General features: G+C 44.2%; 1 protein-coding gene across 1 annotated transcript; it reads left to right on the top strand.

The window, feature by feature from the left end:
* Window positions 1-3,193: 3,193 nt before the first annotated feature.
* Window positions 3,194-21,518, top strand: MUC13 (mucin 13, cell surface associated). The gene is made up of 10 exons (XM_087817810.1): window positions 3,194-3,242; window positions 3,682-3,795; window positions 5,663-5,769; window positions 9,192-9,247; window positions 12,844-13,007; window positions 17,147-17,272; window positions 17,607-17,736; window positions 18,285-18,322; window positions 19,278-19,359; window positions 21,320-21,518. Exons 1-10 carry the CDS (start codon window positions 3,194-3,196, stop codon window positions 21,516-21,518), a joined length of 1,065 nt encoding a protein of 354 aa, XP_087673936.1.
* Window positions 21,519-23,847: the final 2,329 nt, after the last annotated feature.

The following is a 23,847-nucleotide window of genomic DNA, read 5'->3' as shown; positions in this document are numbered from 1 at the left end:
TCCTTTCCTCTCTCTGAAATCAATAAAGAATTTTTTTTTTTTTTTAAAAAGGGCAAACTAGTAAATATTTTAGATTTTATGGGCCACAACAGGGTCTCTCTTACACCTACTCAACCCTGCTATTTTGTCATAAAAGTATAGTCAGTATATAAATGAATGAGTCTGGCTGTGTATCAATAAAACTTTATTTATAAAATCAGAAGTTTGGCCAGATTTGGCTCATGAGTCATGGTTTATCAAACCCTGGTCTAAAAGAATCCTCAAACCTAGGCTCTCAGATAGGGAAACAGAGGCCTAGCAAGGGCAGCCATTTGCCCAAGGTCAAAGAGCAAGTTGAGTTTCCCTACACTTATGTTGTTTGGCTTCCCCAGTGTTCTTTGATAGATCTAAAGAGATGGATGATTAAGCAAATGGAGCCAGAGCCTGTATCTAAGACCTGGCTCCCAGTCTTTTGTGTTTTGGAGGGGCCACTCTGAAGGGTGGGCCAGGTGGGCACAGCTGCACACTCAGCTCTCCTTGCATCAGGGAAGGGAGCTTTTCTAAGCCATTTCTGCTTCCCCAGACCTTCTGTGTTCTGGCCCTGTCACTAACAGCAGGGGGTGGGGTGAACCACTTCTCTCTGGGCTTCAACTTGCTCATCTGTAGTAAGGTGTGACTGAACTAAATAGCCACCCAAACCTTCTAGCTGTAACATCCAGTGACTATTCCTGGCTCACAGAACAAGCCACGTTTGTCCTTTGTTGCCAGAAAGAAGGCATTCCAGAAGTTATTTGTCTGGTGGGTCCAAAGTGGAGCTGCATTCAGTTTCTTACCTAGGTTTCCCAAAGCATCCTTGCAATGTGACTTACTTATTTACTTCATCTAGAATATTGGTTCACACCTTGTCGGAAGGGTGGCCCTTGACACTCCACTATGCCTTTTGTCCCATGCAGCATTTAAAAAAACTCTTTAAAAGAAATTTTAAAAATAGACTTAATTTTTTTAGAACAGTTTTGGATTCACAGCAAAATTGAGAGGAAGGTACAGAGATTTCCCAGATACCCCAGCACTACATATGCGTAGTCTCCCTTACCAGAGGGTACATTTGTTACAGCTTACATTGACACATCATGATCACCCAAAGTCCACAGTCTATATTAGGGTTCACTAGTGGTGTTTGTGCATTCTATGAGTTTTGAAAACTGCGTATCCCATCACTATAGTAACACGTAGAGTGCTTTTACCACCCTAAAAATCTTCTGCGCTCCACCTATCTATCCTCTCCTCCCAACCCCTGGCAACCACTGATCTTTTAACTGTCTTATACTTTTACCTTTTCCAGAATGTCATAGTTGGAATCATACAGTATGTAGCCTTTTCAGATTAAATTCTTTCACTTAGTAATAGGTACTTAGGTCTTTTCACGGCTTGAGTATCATTCAGCACTGAAAGGCTCATTTCTTTTTAGCACTGAATGATAGTCCACGATCTGGCTGTGCCACAGTTTGTGTATCACTTCACCTACTAAAGGGAGCACCTACTAGTTGCTTCCAAGTTTTGGCAATTATGAATAAAGCTGTTAGAAGTATTTGTGTGTAGGTTTTTTTGAGTGGATATAAGTTTTCAACTCCTTTTGGTAAATGCCAAGGAGTTCACATGCTCTTCATGTGGTAAGGGTATGTTTAGTTCTATAAGAAATCCCTAAACTGCCTTCCAAGGTGACTGCACCATTTCACAGTCCCACCAGCAATGCTGATCCACATTCTCATCAGCACTAACTTCCTTTTATTTTATATTTTTAAATAAAAGTAAGTTAGGCCACCCTGGCTGGTGTGCCTCAGTGGTTAGAGCATCAGCCCATGCAGTGAAGGGTCGAGGGTTCAATTCCCTATCAAGGGCACATACCTGGGTTACAGGTTTGATCCCCTGCCCCAGTCGGGGAGCTTGTGGGAGGCAACCAACTGATGTGTTTTTCTCACACCCATCTCTCTCTCTCTCTCCCTCCTTCTCCTTCCCTCCCTTCCACTTTCTCTAAAAATCAGTGGGAAAAATATTCTCAGGTGAGGATTAACAACACCAAAAAATTAAATTAGCCCAAGAATTATGGGAAAAGAAGCGTAAACAGGGTAAAAGTATATTCAATAAAAACTAAATCTCCCTCCCATCCTAAATCCCTAGGACCCAGATTTCCAGTTTCCTTCCCCAGAGGCCAGTTCTGTGGCCAGTTTCTTGTGTCTCCCTCCATAGATAATCTATATAAATAGAAACATACATATTTGTGTTTTTGCCTATTCCCCCCTTTTTAATCATAAAAAGGATGTTATACACATTGTACCTTATATGTAGATTTAAAAAAAAAAAATCTATTTCTACCTATAGGTTCATAAGCATTTAGACAGCTCTGAAGGTTGTCAGACACTTAATTTATTCAGAAATCAAACCTCAGACTCATTTCATTTGAAAGACATGAATTAGATGGCCAGCCAAGATCAGCATTTGGCCACCGACTTGACTTGCTTCCTTGGATCCCATCTGATCTCTAGAGATAGAAAAGACGCTGCACCCTGCCTGGTCTCAGAGTCAGTAGCGTGGAAACAACTGCAGTATTGTTCTCACCATATGTTCCAGTTGTCCACTCAGAAAGACAGAAAGAGGAGTTTCATTTCATCAATTCCTCTTAGAATTTTCACTGACTTAATCCAACATCCCTTTCCTTTCATGTACCATGTATGCTAACCAGAATATAACATCTAGTTTCTTTTTGGAGCTTCTTGCCCTTTCCTCCCCATAAAACAGTTATTTGTACCTTCCTTAAAAATATGACTCTTTCTACACTAATTTGAAAGAATATATGCACCCCTACTTCATTGCAGCGTTGTTTACAATAGCCAATATTTGGAAGAAGCCCAAGGGTTCATCAGTAGATGAGTGGATAAAAGAGCTGTGGTACATTTATACCATGGAATACTACTCAGCCGTGAAAAAGAAGGAAACCTTACATTTTGCAATAGCATGGAGAACATCATACTATGTGAAATAAGCCAGTCACAGAAAGACAAGTACCACATGATTTTACTCATATGTGGGATTTAATGAACAAACTGAACTACCAAGCAAAATAGAGACAGACTCATAGAGAGCAGGCAGACAGCTCTGGTTGGGGGTGTGGGAGGGGACGGATTGAGCAAAAAAGGAAAAAAGAGAGAGCAAACTCATGGACATAGACAACATTGTGGTGATTGCATCGGGGGGGGGGAGTGGAGGTGGAAGAGGGCATAGAGGGGATAAATGGTGATAGAGAAAATTTAAATAAATTTAAAAATGTTTTAAATGATGTTTTCTATTAAATAGTGTTGGGGAGCTCTGTCTAGTGTTAGAGGATCAGACATCAAGCTTCTGGAGGGTTCTTTAGGTCCAAAGATTCCTGACTCCTTGGAATTAGAAGACTGCTCTGAGCACAGTCTTGCCCACCAACCTCTGACCTTTACTGTTGACAAGCACTTGTTCCAGAATTTCAGCAACAAACTCCCTGGATACCTAAGAAAATATGTGTTTATTTCCAACTCTTCTAAGGGTGTGCCCTGGAATTACACAACCAAGGAATAGAAAGTGTGCGGGAGGGAGGCATGAAAATTTAAAAGTATGTTTCTGGGTGTTATTTGTTGTTCTGTGGATTTTTTATCTCTTTTTGCTCCATCTCAGGTGTTTGCCAAAGAGATACCTGTGGCAAGGATTCTTCATGCGTTGATCTGAATAATACACATTTTTGCTTGTGTGTTGATGGGTATTACTATAAGTCTTCCATGTGCAATAAAGGTGAGTCACAAAGCATAAACTGTGCAGAGCTGCACCTCATACCGAAAGCGGAATAGAAAACTTAAAATAATGGCAGAAAAGAGCTTTGGGAATACTAGAGATAGAGGAAAGTTTAGAGGCCCTGTCTTTGTCTCAGTGGAACCAAGTGTGAGAGGAAATGGACCGAGTCAGATTGGTGAGCCCCTCCTGAAGGTCCGGGAGTAGGAGTGTCCCTTCGCCCTTCACTTGACCTGTTCTAAGAAACCGTGTCATGAAGACAAAATGAGAGTGATAGGTGTTGAAGGCCCAGAAAAGGCACAAAGACCACCCAGGGTAGTGCTGCCACATGGGGGCACTAGAGCAGAATAGGTGATGTGCCTAAAACCACATGGTCGGACAAGCCTGGTCGGTTCTCTGTCATAGGATTTGCTTGCTCTGTAATAGCAAGCCCCATTTTTAGACTTAAGAGCCTCTCAGGTCTAGAAATGGACTTCAGGAGCAAATGGCCATAAATTTGACATAACACCCTTCTGGTTAGATGAACTGGGTGCTGTGAAGAAGGCTGTTTCCTGTGTAATAAACTTTTGTTTCATGAATGAGAAAAATCCCCCCTCACCAGAGCAGATCAATTGAACAGAAAACAAATGCATAGTATTGGCCACAGGGACTAGAGACATTTCAAAAGCCAAAAGGATGTTCTTATTTTTACACTAATAATCTTATTTCTGGGGATCCTTTCTAAGTCAGTGACCCCAAATATAGAAAGGCTTCGGCATAAAGATGTTCATTACACCCCCGCACATACACCCCACGCCCTGATCCTTTTAAATAATTAAAAGTGCTTAAAATAAAAAATGACTACATCAATGAAGGGAACATATATTTCATAGAATATTATGCAGCTTTTAAGAAAATAGTTATAAAGACCAGGTAATGACTTGGGAAAATGCTTGTTATTTAATACCAAGTAAAGAAGATTTGTGATATAAACTTGGAATTATAATGATATAAACTACAGGAAAAAAGGAGCTGGGAGAAATACAGGTTTCCCCCACTATCTGAAAATAGAGCCTTCCTATGAAAACTTTTGGGGGTTTTTTTGGTTTGTTTTTTTAAATATATCTTTATTGATTTCAGAGAGAAGAAGGGAGAGGGGGAGAGAGAAACAAACATCAATGATGAGAGAGTCATTGATCGGCTGCCACGTGCACGCCCCCTACTGGGGATCGAGCCCGCAACCCGGGCATGTGCCCTGACCAGGAATCAAATCTCGATCTCCTGGATCCTAGGTCGATGCTCAACTGCTGAGCCACGCCGGCCGGGCCCTATGAAACTTTTTGTAATCCAAAATTGCAAAAAAGGAAGACACAATTACCTTAGGACTCATCTTGCTAACCAATCCACAGAATAAATTGCGGCGAAGCGCAGATGCTCAGACAGTGCAGAGCTGGGGCCCTGGGTCCGGGATGCTGAGTGGCGTTTCCAGGGAAGGCGCTGGCGGGGCCCCTCTCGCGGCCCAGGGCCTGCGCCGCCTCTACAGCAGCTTGCTGCAAAAACATTGAATGCTGTTTTCGATTTTCACCTTTTTTCATAAAAGCAAAAATCCTCTCAGGATTTCTTTCAGTTAGCGAAAACAGGTCCTAATGTAGGTCTTTTGTCAAAGCGAAGTGGCATAAAGCAAACTTTTGAAAAGTAGGGGATACTTTTATACCAAAATGAAAATGGTTGTGTGAGGTTTGGTGGGATTTGGGGTAGCATTTATCGTATTCCCAGGCTTCTTGTAGTATCATCACAAAATGTTTAGAATTTTTAAGAAGTACGTCTTAAACAAAATGAAAATGACCCTCTTTACATTAAACATTAAAGAAAGATTCTGCTTGAATTTCAGGAAAGGTATTCCCTGGAACAATCCAATTAAAAGTGTCAGAAACATCTGACTTGGAAAATGAAAAGTCGGTAGCCTATGAAAAATTACATATGGAAGTTATAAATTTTGTAAGTATTTCCCACCTTCCTTCCTGTGTAAGTGTTCTTCATTCCAACACTGAGTTGCAGAGAGTAGGGCTGGTACTCAGGTGGTTCACACCGGTACAGCTGCTCCAGTAGTTGTTCAAATAGTGAAATGCACCCTTACTGGCTGGTGAACAGCAGCTGTCCTGAACCCCATGGGCACCTCTGCTTCCTGGTGGCCCAGGCCCGTCCCCCAGGCCCCTTGGGCCTCCCCGTGATCCTGCTCCTCCCTACGTAACTCCCAGCTCCCAGAGGACCTTCAGAAGCTTGCTCCAGGCATGCCATACTTGTCGTTCCATAAGCTATTAGAATATTTTTTAATGAACAGGTAAATATAATGATGTTTTAAATTGAATTATTTCCACAGAATTGAAGAGAAAAAGTTTTAAAGATGTTGCTTTTTTCTTTTTACCTTCCAATTTGTATACAGTTCTGTACTAGTGTGCCTTTTTAATGTCTGAAAGAGGAGCTCTATCTGAATGAACATCTGTTCCTTCTTTCCCCCATTGTCAAAAATGTCAGAATGAACAACTGCCTCTTTTCACTGTGGTTATTGTGAGTGGCTGTGCCTACATGAGATCTCCACTCTAGAACCACAGGTACTAGACCTGGAAGGGCTTGCAGAGGGCATCCAGCCAAGGTTTCTCAAAGCTTAGCAAGACTTTAAAAGCTAAGGTCTTATTCTATGACGATGTCTTTCAATTCGGAATTATATCATTACAAAGGAGTTTTGTTATTAGAACTGATAAAATATAAAAAACAATTATCCAAATGATTTTACAGATTGAACAGAGAGAACTAGTGCTCACGATGGAGCAACTGGTCCCGACACTGCTGGGGTAAAACCCCCGGCTGCCATAGCCCAGGGTTCCCCTGGCCCCTGTCATACCACCTGTGACCGATGGGCCAACTGCCCATGACGTCTCCTCTTCTCCTGGATCCACACTCCCATTTGCCTGCTTGGATGAGAATCAGTACCTTGAAGAAGGCAACGTCAGTGTGATCCTATTTCCAGGGAGTCCCTTGATTTTCACATGGGCCTTTACTGAGCACTTGGCCACTGTGGCCACCAAAAGGCCCCTCCAGCTCCAGGCCTATGCCCTGGTCTTCAGAGACCAGTTTAGAGACTTGGTCTCAGCCAGGTCTTGATGGTCCCAGGGGTACCAGGAAGGAGATAGAGCATTCTTATAATTTCCAAGAAGCTGTTAATCCAAAAGGGTTGTGCCAGAGCTCCCTTGCAACTCCTAGAGATAGTAAAATAGAGGCAATTTACTTTCTTCAGGGTCCTCTTAGCAGACTTTGCAGCTGGGGCAGTCCCAGTTCAGACCCTGAGAAGTCTCCCAGGATCCTTTTTTTTTTACCCAGCTGTATCCGAACGGACAGTCCCTGATTTGGAGTTCTCCTGTTGCATGCGGTACCTGCCATTTTCTGTGTAATATTTCTGATTCTCAGAATAGGCCCATGAGGGTGGTGCTTCTTTTGTGAATTAAGCAGTCAAGGCTCAGGAAAGTGAAGTAACTAGCTGAAAGTAACCCAGCTGATGAGGGAGGAGGTCAGCATTTGAACCCAGATCTGCCTGACCACAGATCAGCCTTCTCCTCACTTGCTAGCTCTGTTGTGTGGTGGAGGCCAGGCAGGCCAGTTTGGGTAGCGCCTACTTTCGTATCCAAACTTACGGCTCTTTAGACCTACAGGTGTTGATATTCCAACATCTCAAAGGATGGACTGAAAGAGAAAAAAAACAAAAAACACTTTTTCCTATGCCCAATGCTAATTTTGCAGTCCCTTCTTTGGGATTAAGTAAACTAAATGTGCAATGGTCAGTAGGGGCGCCAAAGGGACCCTGGAGGTCATCCAGGGCACCTTGTCCTACGTGGTTCCCAGTGCCCTGATGGTTTACAGAAACACCAGCTATCCCTAGTACTTAAAAGAATTATAAGGAATATGGACATGTTCTGGATATAAGGCTGCCCAGGCTAACTAGAGCATCACATTTATTTGAATTTGACTAGAATAAAAGAGAAATTATTTAACATCTTTTTAAATTACATTGGTTGGCACGAACTTTTTAAATGTGGGGTTCCCATGGGGAGAAAAATAATAAAACATCATGGATTATAAAAAGGTTGCAACACTTGTGCAGTAAATATGGAGACTGGAGCCCAAAGAGGAGACAACATGTCCAAGGTTGTGTCTTTCACATTTCATTTATTCAATTATCGGTCAACCAGTGTTGAACTTTTCCTAGGTATCACTCTCTGCTGGGTGCTGTGGGGTGGGGGTGGAAAAGATTGTGTCATAAGAAAGAGAAAACAAACCCCATTCTTGGCATCAAAGAACTTCTGTTCTGATTGGGACCCTCAGCCACCCCCACCTCATCCCTGCCGGAGGCCTCAGCTTTATCTCTGGCAACATCTCTATAAGTATCTAGAGTTGTCTCTGTTCTTAGAACACAACTCAGGCCTGATAAGATGCACCTTCCAGCTCACAAAGCCCTGTATCATATACTCCACCTCATTTCATACACTTATAGCCCTACATGGTAGGAATTACTGCTCTCTCAAGTTTTCTATTGAAAAAGTGAGGTTCAAAGAAGTTAAATTATTCAACTTATGGAAGAGAGTTTCCTTGCACTTCCACAGGAGATCATTTCAGTCTATGGCACTTACCTGTCTCAGCCTCATGGTGTGGTTCCCTGTTTGATCACAGTGCTGGGTCAGCCCATCTTTGTAATTTCTAAGTCCCCTGGAATAATTGCCTTGCAGGCAATTATAGAAGTGTTCCTTGGGTAAATTGATGCATGCATGAAGCCGGCATGGAGATAAGTCTAACAGATACGCAAAACTTTACCATGTTTTGGTAAAGTTTTTTTTTTTTTTTTTTTTTTTTTAAGTATATCTTTGTTGATTTCAGAGAGAGGAAGGGAGAGGGAGAGAGAGAGATAGAAACATTAATGATGAGAGAGGGTCATTGATTGGCTGCCTCCTGCAAGCCCCAGCTAGACATCGAGCCCGTAACCCAGGCATGTGCCCTGACTGGAAGTCGAACTGCGATCTCCTGGATCCTAGGTTCATGCTCAACTGCTGAGCCACACCCGGCTGGGCTACTGTGACTTTCAAAAGACAAACTTAATAAGCCAGTCACCTTAATTTTTGAGAGTATGATCATTGATTGGCTACTTTAGTTTTCCATCTTGGATAACCCAGACTTATATTAAATTCTTACTATTTTACAGCAAAAAATACTGAAAGGTGTTAGAGAGCATGCCAAGAATAAATAATTTGCTTTGATGAACCATGTATATTTATATACAGGAGTTTAGAAATGTATGTATGTTAAAACCTAGATATAGTATCACTCCCCCCCTCCCTTTGAAGTTGTTATTAAATTTGTTTTCTTTTCCACAGTTTCAAAATGCATTTACGAACTCTGATTTTGGACAGACTGTAATTTATAAAGTCAGGTAAGTTTTCTGTGTACTGATGGGGTACCTTGGAGGCAGGTGTGCATTTGTTTAACTTCTTGTCTTCGCCTGAGTTCCCCGTGCAGAACTAAGGCCCTCCAATAGGAAGCCACAGGTCAGGAAGAGGTGGTCGGTCTGATGTCACGCTGACCTTGGTGTGGATGGGCAGTGTAGCCTGGGGACAGCAAGGTGCTGTCTATGATTGGCTCTTCAGCAATTTGCACCCATAGTCCAGCCCATCACCTGGATTAGCCTGTTTGGTTTGATCCCTTGGCTACAAACCACACCTAGTCATTCACCAGAATGTGCATTCCAGGGGGCCAGGAAAAGAATGAGTGGCTCGCCTGGCTGGGCGTGGCTCAGCGGTTGAGCGTCGACCTGGGATCCAGGCAATCGGGGTTCGATTCCTGGTCAGGGCACATGCCCGGGTTGTGGGCTCGATCTATAACTCTCTCATCATTGATGTTTCTATCTCTCTTTCTCCCTCTCCTTTCCTCTCTCTGAAATCAATAAAGATATATTTAAAAAAAAAAAAAGACTGAGTGGCTCATGGTCATCTCTTCCCTCATGTCTGGGCAGTGAGGGAGCTAATACCCAAATTTCACATGTGGCTACAGTAGTGAGCTCTTCCTGCAGTAAAAATTAGCATTTATTGATCCTATCAATATGCAGTGACCAGTGCTGAGTGCTATTTAGGGACCCAAAGAGGCAAAGGATTCTCAGGCAGTTGGCGATTCTATTTCAGCCTTCCCTGAAGCACATTCAACACAAGTGCAACAGCCCGAGGAACGATGCTCTAAAACGAATGAAGTTGTGCAGGAAAAGCAGCCCTAATGTATTCAGATTTTATGGTTTGACTATTGCATCTGTCTTTACAAGCTTTGTGAAATTCTTGGTGAAATAGGATACAGTGTATATTTATGCCTGTAAATTCAGAGGAGGCCTCCTGAAGGTGGTGAGTTTTGAGCTGATGGTGAGCGGGTGTGATTGATTGGCAGCCAGGAGACCACAGTGCGTGCGGCATGGCACAGAGCAGGCAGCGGGCAGGAAGGTGGGTTCTGAAGCTGGAAGCTCACAGCGGGCAGCTGCTGGACGGCTGGGCACTGCTTCGGGGCGTTTGGTTTGGTTTAGTGGACAATAGGAAGTTCATGCTCTGAGCATAACTGGTTAACGCAGGAACAGTGAGGTGGGCCGGCTTCAGCCAAATCTGTACTTGAATCCTGGCCTTGGCGCTTCCTGACTGCATGAATGGATAGTTGTTTTAACCTCTCTGAACATTGCTTACCTCACCTGCATACCTGGGATAATCTGATCAGCTTTCCTAAAACCTTGGGAGGAATGAATGAGGTAACATTTGAAAGATCCCCTGCACAAAGTACGTGGCCCGTAAATGATTTCAACATGTGTTAAATCATCTATTTCCTTTCCAGAACATGGGACCCTGCAAGTGTAATGGAGAGCTGGTCCCACAGGTCATTCTGAGGGGTTCCCTGAAATTGCACTCCTTTTTTCTTGTGGAGATACTAAAAGGGAGCCAGCAGTGTTCAGAGGCAACCTTCACCTGTGAGCTCAGTGTCCTAGCGAGAGACTACTTCCCCCACAGGGGCTGAGGCAGGGTAAATGCACCTTAGTCTCACCTAGGAAGGCTTTTTTTTTTTTAATCCTCACCTGAGGATATGTTTTTTATTGACCTTAGAGAGAAATGGGGGGGGGGGGGGGGGGCGGGAGAGAGAGAGAGAGAAACAGAAACATCAGTTGGTTACCTCCCATACACACCCTGACCAGGAATCAACTCCCAGCCTTTTGGTGTATGGGATGACACTCCACCAACTGAGCCACCCATCCAGGGCAGAAGACATTTCTTGGGCTCCAGTCAAATGCTCTTTCCTTTGAATCACCAAGATCTTTGTCTGTGGTATAAATGTTGGAATTGGAAGGATACTCAGAATTTCTCTAAGTCTCAAATCTCTCTTTGGACAGAGGCAGACACTCGGGCTCAGGGAAGCTGTGACTGGTCTTGGGCTGCAAAAGACTGAGGCGATCTTGGGTCTAGATCTCAGGTCTCTTAACTCCCAGTCTAGAGCTCTAGTCATCTATACTATAGCTTTTGTGTCACCTAAGTGCACAGTGGCTTCCTTAAGTCATGAGTGTAATGTCTTGCCTCCTAAACTGGAGTGTAAGCTAGTAGATTCTTTGAATGGGTGAATTATGGATGGCATTTCTTTCCTAGCCCCACTGTAAATTTATACCATAGATTTCTGGTCATTTTTTAACGCAAAAAGAATAACTTGAATAAAGGAACCCTTTTCACTGCTGTCTACCTTCCCTGCCACCTCTAAATCCTATCATAAGTGAATCATGGGGCGACCATTTAAAGTGAGAATTCTGAAGCCATTTGGTTTCTTGGACTCCCCTTTGAGGTGATCGTTCTTAAAAACAGAATTTGGTTAATGTTTTGGATTATGCTGATGGTTCTGAAGAACCAGCATGGCTGTAAACATTTCCTAAGCAAGTTGGCTATGTTTTTGAGCTTGTGTATTTACTCAAAAGTCATAATGGGGTAGAGAGAAAAAACTGGGCAGGAAAAATATATCCCGAGTCTTAAAAATACACAGCCACAAACCAAATAGGGAGAGAGTTTTTTTTAAAGTCCTTTTATTTCTTTCTCAGTGGTTGTATCACTTGAGTCCTTTGGGGCAATGAAAGAATTAGAACTTGGCCCAGCTGTTCTTAGGGCTCCAGACTGCAGTGCTGATGAGAGAGAGACTCACAATGTTTTGCTCATGGCAGACACTCAGTATTTGGTGATATGATTTGGTATTATATACTCATGTTTCCCACAGCCCCATCTTTCCTTGTTTCAGTTCTCCTCTGGGCCTGCTGACTTTCTGACCATTCCTGGGAGTGACCCAGACTCTGTGTGGCTGCTTACTGCTCTCTCTGTGTTCAGGGAGGAACACACTCCCCTCTGTCTCTCTCAAAGTACAATTTTGAGGTTTAACAGCTCAGCAAGAGACTTTCCCCCCACCCCCCTAATCTTTATTGATTTCAGAGAGAGGAGAGGGGGAGAGAGATAGAAACATCAATAATGAGAGAGTTGTCACTGATTGGCTGCCTCCTGCACGCCCCGACTGGGATTCAGCCCGCAACCTGGGCATGTGCCCTGACGAGGAATCAAACCTCGATCTCCTGGATCCTAGGTCGATGCTCAACTGCTGAGCCACACTGGCTGGGCAAGACTTACTCTTGGTTTTTCTACAGAAAGTGACAAGTTACTCTTTCAGGTGTTACTTCTACTTCTGGTTAGTTCCAGGCTCCTAGATCCTAAAAATGATTGTCCACAATTTTTCTAAGTATCCTCCAATAGGATATTGTTTTAGCCATAGGTTTCCTCTGGACACACATTGAATAGAGATCTCTGGGCCTGTAAAGTGCCATCTTGTTGCAACCCCAGGCCTCCTTATTGGGCCCCCAATTATGAAAATATCTGTGCATCAGGATTAGAACTGGGAGACTTGAGAGTATGGGAAGTTCAAAGACCAATTTGTTGATGTTTGTGTTTAGTTCATCAAGTAATGTATTCATTTCATTTTTAGATTGTCTGTTTCAGCAAGATCTGAAATGCGTGCTGATGAAAAGCTTGTTGATGTTACAGTAGTAAACCTTTTTGCAGAAACTGCACAAGAAGATGAGACGACCGTAAATAATAAAATTGAGAAAGCCATTTCAAGCAACTCTAAAACCTTTACAAGCTATAATAGTAAGTATGAAATAATTTTATTCAAAGTTTACCTAAACACCTACCTACCTTTTTGTAAACTTTTCCACTGTATGTAAGTAGGGGGCAAGAAGAATTGGATAACTGGATCTACAGATGTCTCCTAGAATAGACCTTTTCACCAGTCCATTCTTCCTCCCTTTCTTCTCTCACTTGGCTTCTACTCCTTTCTAACCATCTCCCAAGTCATCAAACTGACCAGTTTGTTTCTCTTTTTGGAAGGTAATCTTGGACAAATAGTCTCTGGAATGGGAAAGACGAAGCAAGGCAAAACAAGAGGGCTTTATCTCAGGTTATAGCTTTGCGAGTGATTAGAAAAATTTTACCTCTACTGCTTCCCCTTTAGGGGGACACACAAGGTCACAGCATAGCTGTAACAATTCACTTTTACTGTATTACAAACCACCCCCAAAACTTAGCGGCCTCTTTATTTATTGCAATGCCATCATTCTGTGGGTCAGAATTTGGATCCGGCTCAGCTAGGCAATTCTGCTGATCTAGGCCAGGCTTGGCTGATCTCTGCTGGGCTCACCTAGGCAATTGCTGTTAGCTGCTGGGTGAGTCAGCTAGGGGCTGACTGATCTAAGGTAGTTCAGCTAGATGGTTTGTCTCTGCTCCACATGGTCTCTCATCCTCCAGCAGCCTAGTCCTAAAGGGTTTCTAAAGCAGCAAGAGGGTAAGTTTCAATATACAGGTATTTCTCAAGTTTCTGCTTACATCACATTTATAGCTGTCCTGATGGCCAAAGCAATTCACATAACCAAGCACAGGGGGACAGGCCCTACCAAAGGGCATGGGTACGGGAAGGCATGAATACATTGACACTATATGACAGCAGTCGTCAGAGGTTTCTCATCTCAGAGCTTACTGTTAAGGCCAGCCCTGCTGGAAGCTCTGTACAACTGGTTCTCAGTCCTGGTTGCCAAATCCAAAGGCCTCTAAGACACAATAGATTTGAGTTGTCTGTAGCATTTGGCACTGGTATCTTTCCCTCCCTGAGGCCCTCCTCACCCTGGGCCTCCACCCACCGTTCTCCTGACCCCCTTCCTGCCTCCCCCATTCTTCTTTGTGATCCTTCTAAGACTATTTCTTTGGTCTCTTAAATTTTTGCTTATTAATGATTATAACCTCCTTGGCCTAGGGTGCAAAACTTCTCTTTCTGAGAATATAAACAAGTCCTGTTCATTTATAGTTTTCCAGCGCCTTTTCTCTTTCTTCAAGATTTCACAGAGATCCTCACTATTCTCTCAGGACTCGGAATGTCAGTGCTCTATGATGAGATGCTTAGAAGTCCACCAGGAAAGATGGGGTCTCCTCTGTACTGTTCGCTCTCCTTGGGCTGCAGTCCCTTCAGCAATGTCCATTCAACTCTTCTCCACCTAAGTGTCATTTCCTGGCAGAGGAGACGAGAAAAGTAGCTGTGGAGCCATCCTATTTTTCTTATGTTGTCCGTAACATAACATCAACCGGCCCTGGCCTCTCCTTGAGCCCCTGTAGCATGGGAAACACACACACACACACACACACACACACACACACACACCCCCCACCCCACCCCCTCCATTTATTTGCCTATTTTCCCACTTTATCCCTTTGCTCTCTGTTGTTGGATCTTGTTATTTTGGGTTTTGTTTGTGGCAAACCTGAGCTCTTTTGGGGCTCTAGCCTTTCTCTGCCACATTTTTAATATTCTGTCTTTGGTTATGGGACCTTCTTTCCACATTTCACTTGTGTCCCATTTGACAGCTTCCTGTGCAAACCATGCCAATTTCTTAGACTACCAGACCCTCTCCCCGCTTGTTTTTTTACAGCTCACTTAGCAGCTGCACAGCTAGAATTACATTTTCAGAGTTTCTTACCTTCTCAAACTATTTTCACCTTCCAGAGTCTGATCCCACAGAATGACACCCTTTCCTTCCTGAACATTTCAATATGCACTCTGTCAAAGGCACACTCCTCTCTCTGGCTGTCACTTTGTTCTTGTATTCCAAGGGACCTATTGCTTCCACCTGCCAAGCGATTTCTCCTTGGGTCAGAATTTGGTGCAGAGCAGCAATTCACACAGTCCCAACCTCTACTCCCTGGAAGAGGAAATTGTCAACAAGGCAAGATGAACCTTAGCATGCACTCTGCTTTTGGCGAGATGACACTTCTAGCAAGTGTGAGGAAGCTGAGGGTCCCCGTCAGCATGAAGACTGACCACTCAGAGTGGTTGCCCACTGAAAATCGTCGGTGCATTCTTCAGGATAAAGATGGGGTGCCTGTGTAATTCTCTCAGTTTGGCTCTCCCTAGTAACTGCCTTGGCTCTAAGCCCTGGCATACTTGAAACCATTTGACCTCAGCTGGGGAATTGCTCTCTTTTGACAACTCCTTTCAACATCTCTCCACTCTGAGACCAGGCATGCACTCTTAAATGCATTAACAAATTACCAAATGATGCCAGTTAGAGGTGGCCACAAAAGCATGAACCGCCCAGCAAAGGGAAGTGAGAGGCTAGGAACTTTGAGGGGAAAACACCTTTTCCTGCTTCTGCTGCAAAGACAGATTCTGTCTTCTGTGTCAAAAGTTGCACAGTCTTTTTCTCCAGACTTTTAATTGGAGGCATTTTTAAATAGATGAAGAAGGAAGGTTTGTTACAGGTCTCGGACGATTAGAAGAGAGTAACCACAGAGCTGTTCTGCCTCCTATTCTCTCCCCCTAATCTAGTCTCAGATTCATCTTTTTATTCTGAATGCCTTCCAACCTGCTTCTAGGTTAACATTCTTTTTTTAAGTTTATTTTTTCAATTACAGTTTATATACAATATTATATTAGTTTCAGGTGTACAATATAGTCTAGTACCCTGATAAGTCTAGTACCCATTTGGCACCATACATAGTTATTACAATTTATTGACTATGTTCCCTGTGCGGTATTGTACAACCCTGTGACTATTTTTATAACTGGCAATTAGTACTTCTTAATCCCTTCCCCTTTTTCATCCACTCCTTCAGTCTCCCTCCCATCTGGTAACCATCAATTTGTTCTCTGTATCTATGAGTTTGTTTCTGTTTGTTTGTTTTCTTTTTTATATTCCACATATATGTGAAATCACGTGGTATTTATCTTTTTCTCTCTGACTTATCTCACTTAGTACAATATCCTCTAGGTCCATCCATGTTGTCACATATGGCAAGATTTCATTCTTTTTATGGCTGAGTAATATTCCACTGTATGTGTGTACCACCTCTTTATCCATTCTAGACTAACATTCTTAAAAGATTGCTTTATCATGCCATGCTACTGCTTAGAATCTGCCAACGGATTCTCAAGCTTGTAGGATTAAAGCCCTTGTCCTTAGCCTGGCATTCAAACCCTGCTATAGCTGTGAATGAACAAAAGAATGATTATTTGCTGAGACTCCTGCAGTGGGATTGCATTTACATTAGCTCATTCAGTTCTCACCACAATCATGTGCAACAAGAATTACCAGCCCCATTTTATAGATGGAGGGAACTTGGACCCACCAAAAATCAAATGACTGAACAGAGAGAGCCCACAGCCAATAAATGGCACAGCCAAGAATTTTCTGTTTTCTTCTACTTTACCACACCACACCGCCTTTCCCCTACCCAAATCCAGCACCACTACTCCCTGACAAGAATTCTTTGCTTCTGCTCATGCCTTGTTTACTCTACTTAGAAAGACTTTGCCTTTCCTTTGTTCAGATCTTCCCTATCTTTCAAGACAGCCCAGTTCCCATCTCCTCCATGAAGTTACCTTTAGCTACTTGAGCCCCCGAATTCCCATTGTACTTAAAGTCTGGAGGATGAGTTGCTTGAAGCAACTCCCTATGGGCTCAATCATGTAACTCTACAAAGATGGGACCCAAAAGATATATAGTTATGGTGTCCCCTGTGGAACCCAGCATAGAGCTTGATGCATAAGAGATCTTGAACTGGAACGTGACTGCAGTGCTTTGGATGGAATTCATTTGAATTGAATAATGTAAGGAAATAATCATGAAGAGAGGATTGGGGGGTTGGGTTTTAGAATCCCAGATTTTTATCTGTTAAATCACCCAAACTTATTAAAAGGCAACTATAATACAAATATATTTGGAATTATTTGTGCCCCTCAGAGCAAGATCTGTGTGATTTTTATGGTTGTATAAAGACGAATGACCAAGATAACTGCAACAGTGGCCTACTGTGTACATGCAAACCAGGGCTGGAAAGGCCCAACCCACAGACTCCTTCATGTCTTGGTAAGTGTCCCACCTGCTTCTAAAGGTTCTTCAGAACCCCTATCCTCTCTCCGTTCACATTTTCAGATTCCAGCCTTACCGCTCAAGTGTCCAGGTGCATTGCCGCTTCTGAGCGGTGTGAATTTTGGCTTTAGACATACGGCCCTGAAGTGTGGCCTTGGCCATGGTGAGGCGGCCCATGGGCAGCTTCGCAGGGGCGCGTCGTGTGCGCAGCCAAGGGGCACCTCATTTTGCCTAGGAAAAGGAATGTGAAAAAATTGGATTCTGTGACCTATCACTTTGGGGCTGACGAGGTTGTTTCTGAAAATTACCCAGAAATCACTCTGTTTTGAAGCTCTAGGTCCAAAGTGTTCTGACGACTGCAGGGCAGAACACAACCTGCAGTGCGTCGTGAGGAGCAACAGGAGCGCGGCCTGCCTGTGCTTGCCGGGCTACCAGAAGGACCAGCGAGGGGCCTGCCAAGCGTAAGAGAGACCGCTCCTTTCTTATCTTGCCGCAGCTGGAGCTTACGTGTGGGGTAAAGGATTAAAAGGGTCGAGCTTGCCACGTGGCTTTAGGCCCAGGAAGCTGGTATGCTGGCATGAGGCGGTAGGCACAGGGCAACATCACCAGGGGCGTCACCGTCGGCGGTAGTTTTCGAACGTCCTCTGTGTGCTTGGGGCCGCTCTAAGTAATGCCTCTCCCACAGCGACACCGTCAGGAATGTCGCGGCTCCCCCCATTTTCAGCTGAGGAAACTGCAGCTCAGAGAACATAAGTGATTTGCCCCAGCTCACAGGGCAGCACCTAAGCGGAGAGCCGCAGGGCCTCAGGGCCCGAGGGGGACCCACTGTGCCCCTAACCCTCCCAGAGCTCCACGAAGGTGCTCACCTGGAGAAGGGGACCGGAAGGAAGGAAAGGGGGGGGGACCAGGGAGCGAGGGTGAAGGCTGGGTGGAGAGGGACGCGGAGGCCGGGAGAGCCCCCGCGTGGCCACGCGCCCTGACCGCGGCCCCCTGTCGTGTTGCGTTTTAGGTGTGCCTTCGGCTACAGTGGAGTCAACTGCGAAGACAGTGAGTATAAACGTCTGCTTTTTCGTCAGGCACCTGAAAAACAAACATCAGTCCCATTCGGAGTTCAGTCCAGTCCCCTTTACGAAGAGGGAGGAAAATGTGCCTGTAGTTTGCCTTCTGGGTCGTGCCATCCGCCCCGTCCTTAGGCCGCAGGCCGCAGCAGCTTTGCCATAGGGACACCACAGAACTCAGCCCAAGGAGTGGGCTGCCACCCCTGGACAGGTCCCCGTCTGCCAAGGGCATCCTAGTGTTCTATTCATTTTCTCCATTAGCTTAAATATGCATTTTCTGCTACTAGAAAGGATAAAAGACCAGTATGTTCCAAACATGTTTGTGGTCGTGGGAGGAGAGCAGAACTAGGAACCCGACATCTAAATACTCAAACCTTTGCTTCAGAGCTGCTTAGTGGTTCAAGATGTGTCATCGCAAATTCAATTGCTTCATTTCCTCCCATGCCCCACACCCACCCACCAGATTATGACAGTACCTTTATATTTTAAATTATTTTATATTTAAAATTTTACATAATGAACTAAAGATCAATGAGTGACAACTCCGCTCCAACCTGGTTGCCCCCAGCTGATCGCGCAGGTCGGGCGGGGTGGGCAGGCAAAAGCAGCAGAGCTCAGGAGGGAGTGTGGCCCTCGGTTGAGGTCCCATTCCCCAGGAAGCCCAGGAAGCCCTGGCACCATGGCCTCTTGAGTTTATGGTCTTTTATCTGGCAAGCCTGCCTTTTCTGATTGAGTTCTGAAGATACAGTTGGTGTTTGGAGGTGGTGGGGAGAGGGTTAAAGGAGGTGAGGGACCCATCCAACCTGGCCCTGAAGGGATCACAGATGAGAGACTGATTGTCTTCACGGCCAGGAGCCCCTGGGAACACACGTATCTGTGCAGTAGACAGACAGTGCAGGCTTGCTTGTGGGATACTGCTCCTACTCCTCTCTCTTCCCTTTCAGAATTCGAGCTGATTCTCACCATTGTGGGCACCATTGCTGGAATCCTCATTCTTGGCATGCTGATTGCACTGATCTTCACGAGGTATGGAAAGCAAATGTCTCTGTACTGGGGTACAGTGCCACTGGCATGACATTCTGGTTTCCAAACACACACAGCCTTTCCCAGGCGAGAGAAGGGAAGTAAGGCAAGGCTTCTCTAAAACCACTGAATTTTTTTTTTCTTACCTTCTGATTATATGAGCTGTACATGGTTCTGGAAGAAAAGCTGGAAAATAGAGAAGTGTGTAAAGGAGCAGAATAAAAAATCGCCCACAAAACCCTTCACTCTGAGGCAACTAACATTTTGGCGTATATCCTTCCAGGTTTTTCTCTATCTTTTGAAAGGATATTAAAAGCATAATTTTGTATTCTTTGTGTTTTAAAAGAATTTGCTGAGGTTATTTTTGCTTCACACTATAATGTGACATGGCAACTGTTTTCTTATGTCATAAAAACTCTTTGTTAACAGTATTTAACTCCACTAATGTTGTCAAATGTCATTTTCATTCAGTCCTCTGCCCAGGACCTTGCTGAAATCAGCCTCAGCTGGAGCCCCCTGTTTTAAGTAGAAAGTTTTCTCTGTGTGCAGTTTCTCAGCTAGGGGCCTTAAGTGTTCTTCTTAAGAACTTAAGTTGGGCCCATTCATTTATTCAACAAGTGTTTAGATATCCTAGAGTCCCTTCATTAACAGAGAATGCTATTATCTATTCCACTCTAAATGTGCCAAATGGAGACCCACTTAGATAGAAAACAAGCTACTTTTAAAAATTAACATTTAGCTCATATGTTATATTTTGGCAAAATGGGTGTTTTTGCATTGTAATGTGAGAGGATAAGTAGATTTTAAGTTCCTAAAATGTTTTGTTTTTTCCCTTTTTAAAAATTTCATTTTGATATTAACTCTTCCCCAGAGATAATTATAAGGACACAAAGCAGGAGAGGGCCCAGAACATTCTGATCACGGAGCGAGGCTGCCTCCTCCTTTCCTGGAAGGACTGGCTCTCTCAGCCCGGCCTCCAGGGCCCTCAGGGGCTGCTGCAGAACCCTGTGACCCCGGGCAGCCACGCACCCTTCTTTCTTTTGTTCTTAGCTTAGCCTCAGATTCATGGTTCCTGGGAACACACTCCAAAAGTTACTTCTTGCCCATTTCGAAAGGAAGGGAGCCTCTTCTCAGGCACCTTAGACACGAGTGTTGTCAAAGGGCAGGAACTCTGTTGTGGGCTGGGCTGGCCATCAGGATCCAGGGTGAATGGGTCTTCCTTTACGACATTCTCAGTGTGACTGAGGAAGAGTGACTGTCACCCTGGGAGGCCCTTGGGCATCATGGATGTAGCCAGACCGTACCCCCCTTCCTACAGTCTAGGGCACTGCAGGGGCAAGTCCATGGCCTGGCGGACAGGAGGAAGAATGGGGTCACAATCAGGGTTAACTGGGGCAGATGTCTCTCTCACCTGCAAGAACATTACCTTGGCCTTAAATGTTTATCCTTGAGAGGCCAACACTTGAACTTGTTTCATCCACCGAGGTGCTTCTATAGACATTGACTTTGCTTGAATGTAAAATCATATCACAAATCATCTTTTCTCTTAGACTTCTATTATTATTTCCATAAATAACCCCAAAGCACACTTAAGAATACTCACATAAGCAAAATTTACACAGGCTGGTGGAATTAGATGGTAATGTTGGATCAGTATTAGCCTTCTGGTTTTGATGGTTACATGAAGCTTGTGAGGAAACTGTTCTTAAACTTAGGGACTCTACACTAAATGAAGTAATGAAATATTATGGGTAATGGGTCATCAGGTCTGCAACTTATGCTTAAACGGTTCAGAAGTGTTAACAGTTGGGGAATCTGGGCGATGATGTATGAGAACTCTGCAATAGTTTTTTAGTAACTCACATGTAAATTTGAAAATATTTCCAAATAGAGTATTAATATTAACATTTGCTTTCAGGAACTTTCTGCCATTGTCAGATCCTAACTCCTTTACTAATTACAGATCAAAGAAGAAACGGGGTATTGAAGAACAGAACTTGATTGAGAACGACTTTAATGGTCTGAGAATGCAGCAAACCACGGACTTCAGCAATCTAGGAGCAGGAGGGAGCATCTTCCCTAAAGTCCGAGCGTCTGTCCCCACGAGCAGCCAGATGCAGAATCCCTACGCACAGAGGGGCATGCCCCGCCCTGACTACTAGGTGAGTCAGTGGCTTTTCTGAGTGCAATGCCCAAGGCAGAGTAAGGACCTGGTATTGTGTCTTCACCTAGCCCTTGCTGCCTTGCAAGCCTTTTTGTCTTTTTAAATCAAAAGAGAAAGGGCAGAAGAAGCTCTCTGCTATTGTAAATAGCTACCACTTGGTCCCTAACACTGACCATCTTTGGGACTTTAGCTATGTCACTTAATTCTTAGGCCATCTATTTCCTCAACTGTTAAATAAAAATAAATAAAGCAAGCAAGCAAGCAACAACAGCAGCTTAATTTCAATTTCTTTAAGGCCCCTTGAAAATACATGCTTCCATGGCTATGACTCCTGTGGTTGTGTGGGGTTGAGTTATAATTCCCAGGCTGTTTAAGGACCCAGGACATAGGTGGGGCCCGAGGAAGACTGTTGGGTGTACACATGGTCTGTGGATCCTTTCCAGCCAGCCCATGTAAAGCTCTCCTTTCCTTCCCCCAGACTTCAAGGCAACTGAGCACTTTCTAAAGAGCCAAGGCCAGTTAGGCCGACGGTCCTTAATTTCCCACAGAAGGGCTGTGGCGGAGAATAGCTCCTACTCGTTAGATTTGTATTGGATCATCGTGGCTGGCCTTGCTCGGGGTGACTGGCCCAAAGCAAAGGCTGAGAGGAGGAAGCCTGAGAGAGGCAACGCTTGTGGGCCGAGTGACCAGGGGGCTGAGATGGATGGAAGAGCGATGGGGAAGGAGGAAGGCAGGGGGGCCAGAGAAGAGCCAGGAAAAATAAGGCGAGGAGAGAAATGATTTTTTTTTTTTTTTTTTAACTAAAAAGGAAAGACAAGGGGAGAAAGGGAAAGAAGGAAGGGCTCGAGTGAGGCATGCCCAGAAGAGTTGAAAAATAAAGAGGATGGGGAGAGGGCACCCGGGGTGGGGGGGGCGAGGAGGGCGGGCATGGCCCCTGAGGTCTCCGTGGGTCCACTGGACGTCCGCGGGCTGCCCAGCTGAGCGCACTGCCCTTTTAAGGATCTTAACACACTTTGAACATGCTGGGAAAACTTGGCCTATTTTTATTTTGAAATCCTATGGTTTATGTTGCCCAGAAACTTTCCTTTAGTCAAGGAAGTCTAAGTGACCAATGTGTGTGCAAAGGGCTGACTGGCCCAATATGCACCATGTTGGGTCAGACACGGGGCCTCGCCAGCAGTATTAAAAAATGGGTATTCTATTGGTCCCACCTAAGGTGAGCCTTAACTACTGAACCCATTAAAAACGTCTTTTCCTCCTTATCAGTGGAGCCTTCACTTTAAATTTGGGATAAGTGTGGGATTTAGATTCCTAGAGACCTGGGCTCAAAGCCTCGCCCTCCCTGTTACTACTTGCTGTGTGATCTCGGACGAGTTATTTGACTTCTCTGGGCTTGTTGTCTCATCTATGAAATGGACAAAATGCATCCTACTCATAGGACAAAGATCTAGCAGAATGATAGATTCTGATTTAAAAATAGTACTCAAATGATGTTAATTAAGTTAGGTTAATAATTTATGAATCTACATTTTCTCTTGGGTTTCTATTGGAATGCTGCTTTTCTAAGAGTTTTTCTTTTCCTTCTCTCTTTCTCTCTTTTTGTCTAGGATGGTAAAAATTTGGAACCATCCATGAAGCATCCAACATATGAGCTTTTATTTTGATGAAGAGACTGGTGGAGAAGTGAGCGGCAGTGAAGATGTGGCCTTTGGTGTTGTTATTGCATCTGACACCTCTCTCTCTGAATGAAAGTCTTGAATGTTTGCAGTGACTACATCTTGTTTGCTAACCAAGTACCTATGAAATTAAATGCACTTAGATGCTATTAGCACTTGTAAGACAGTTGGTTTTCTGTAATCAGTACAATGGTCGGGGTTTTGTTGTTATTGCTGTTTTTTCTGGTGGGCAACAATAACCATTTTCAATCTAGAGGAAAGTCTCCAAGGTTGATTACTCCTGGGAAAACATTGCTCTTGAGTTGATAGCCTGCAGATAAGTGACCTACGTCTGGGAGACTCTGACACATCAGCTGTGGAAGTCCCAGGGTATTAGAAGAGATACCATCTTTTAAGGTTCTTCTATTCCTCAGCTGTAGGGATTTCATTGCCCTTGAATTGCAAGAAGCTTGTGACCTGGTCTCACGCCAAGAAGAGAGAAAAATGACATGTCTCCGCTTTTTCAGGAGGAGTGAATCCAGGACCTTTTTGTTCATTAGGTTTGGACTATAAGTGTCCATCATGGGTGCATTCTAGAGTTTTTGAAATGCCAGTAAGTGGGAGAGGCAGGGAGGAAAAAACAAAAACGTGACCAGGAGCAGGAAGAACAGA

Source organism: Miniopterus natalensis, chromosome 6 (genome assembly GCF_054644295.1).
Source record: "Miniopterus natalensis isolate mMinNat1 chromosome 6, mMinNat1.hap1, whole genome shotgun sequence".
NCBI lineage: Eukaryota > Metazoa > Chordata > Mammalia > Chiroptera > Miniopteridae > Miniopterus > Miniopterus natalensis.
The sequence above is the reverse complement of the archived record's forward strand: the minus strand, read 5'-3'. Positions and strand labels throughout refer to the sequence as shown.

Bases quoted from the DNA above. Each gene is read 5' to 3' on its own strand.
- MUC13 (XM_087817810.1), top strand. From the start codon at position 3,194: ATGGACATAGACAACATTGTGGTGATTGCATCGGGGGGGGGGAGTGGA. The intron at 3,243-3,681 runs GTGGAAGAGGGC...GCTCCATCTCAG, and splicing joins ATCGGGGGGGGGGAGTGGAG to GTGTTTGCCAAAGAGATACC. The intron at 18,323-19,277 runs GTGAGTATAAAC...CTTCCCTTTCAG, and splicing joins TGGAGTCAACTGCGAAGACA to AATTCGAGCTGATTCTCACC.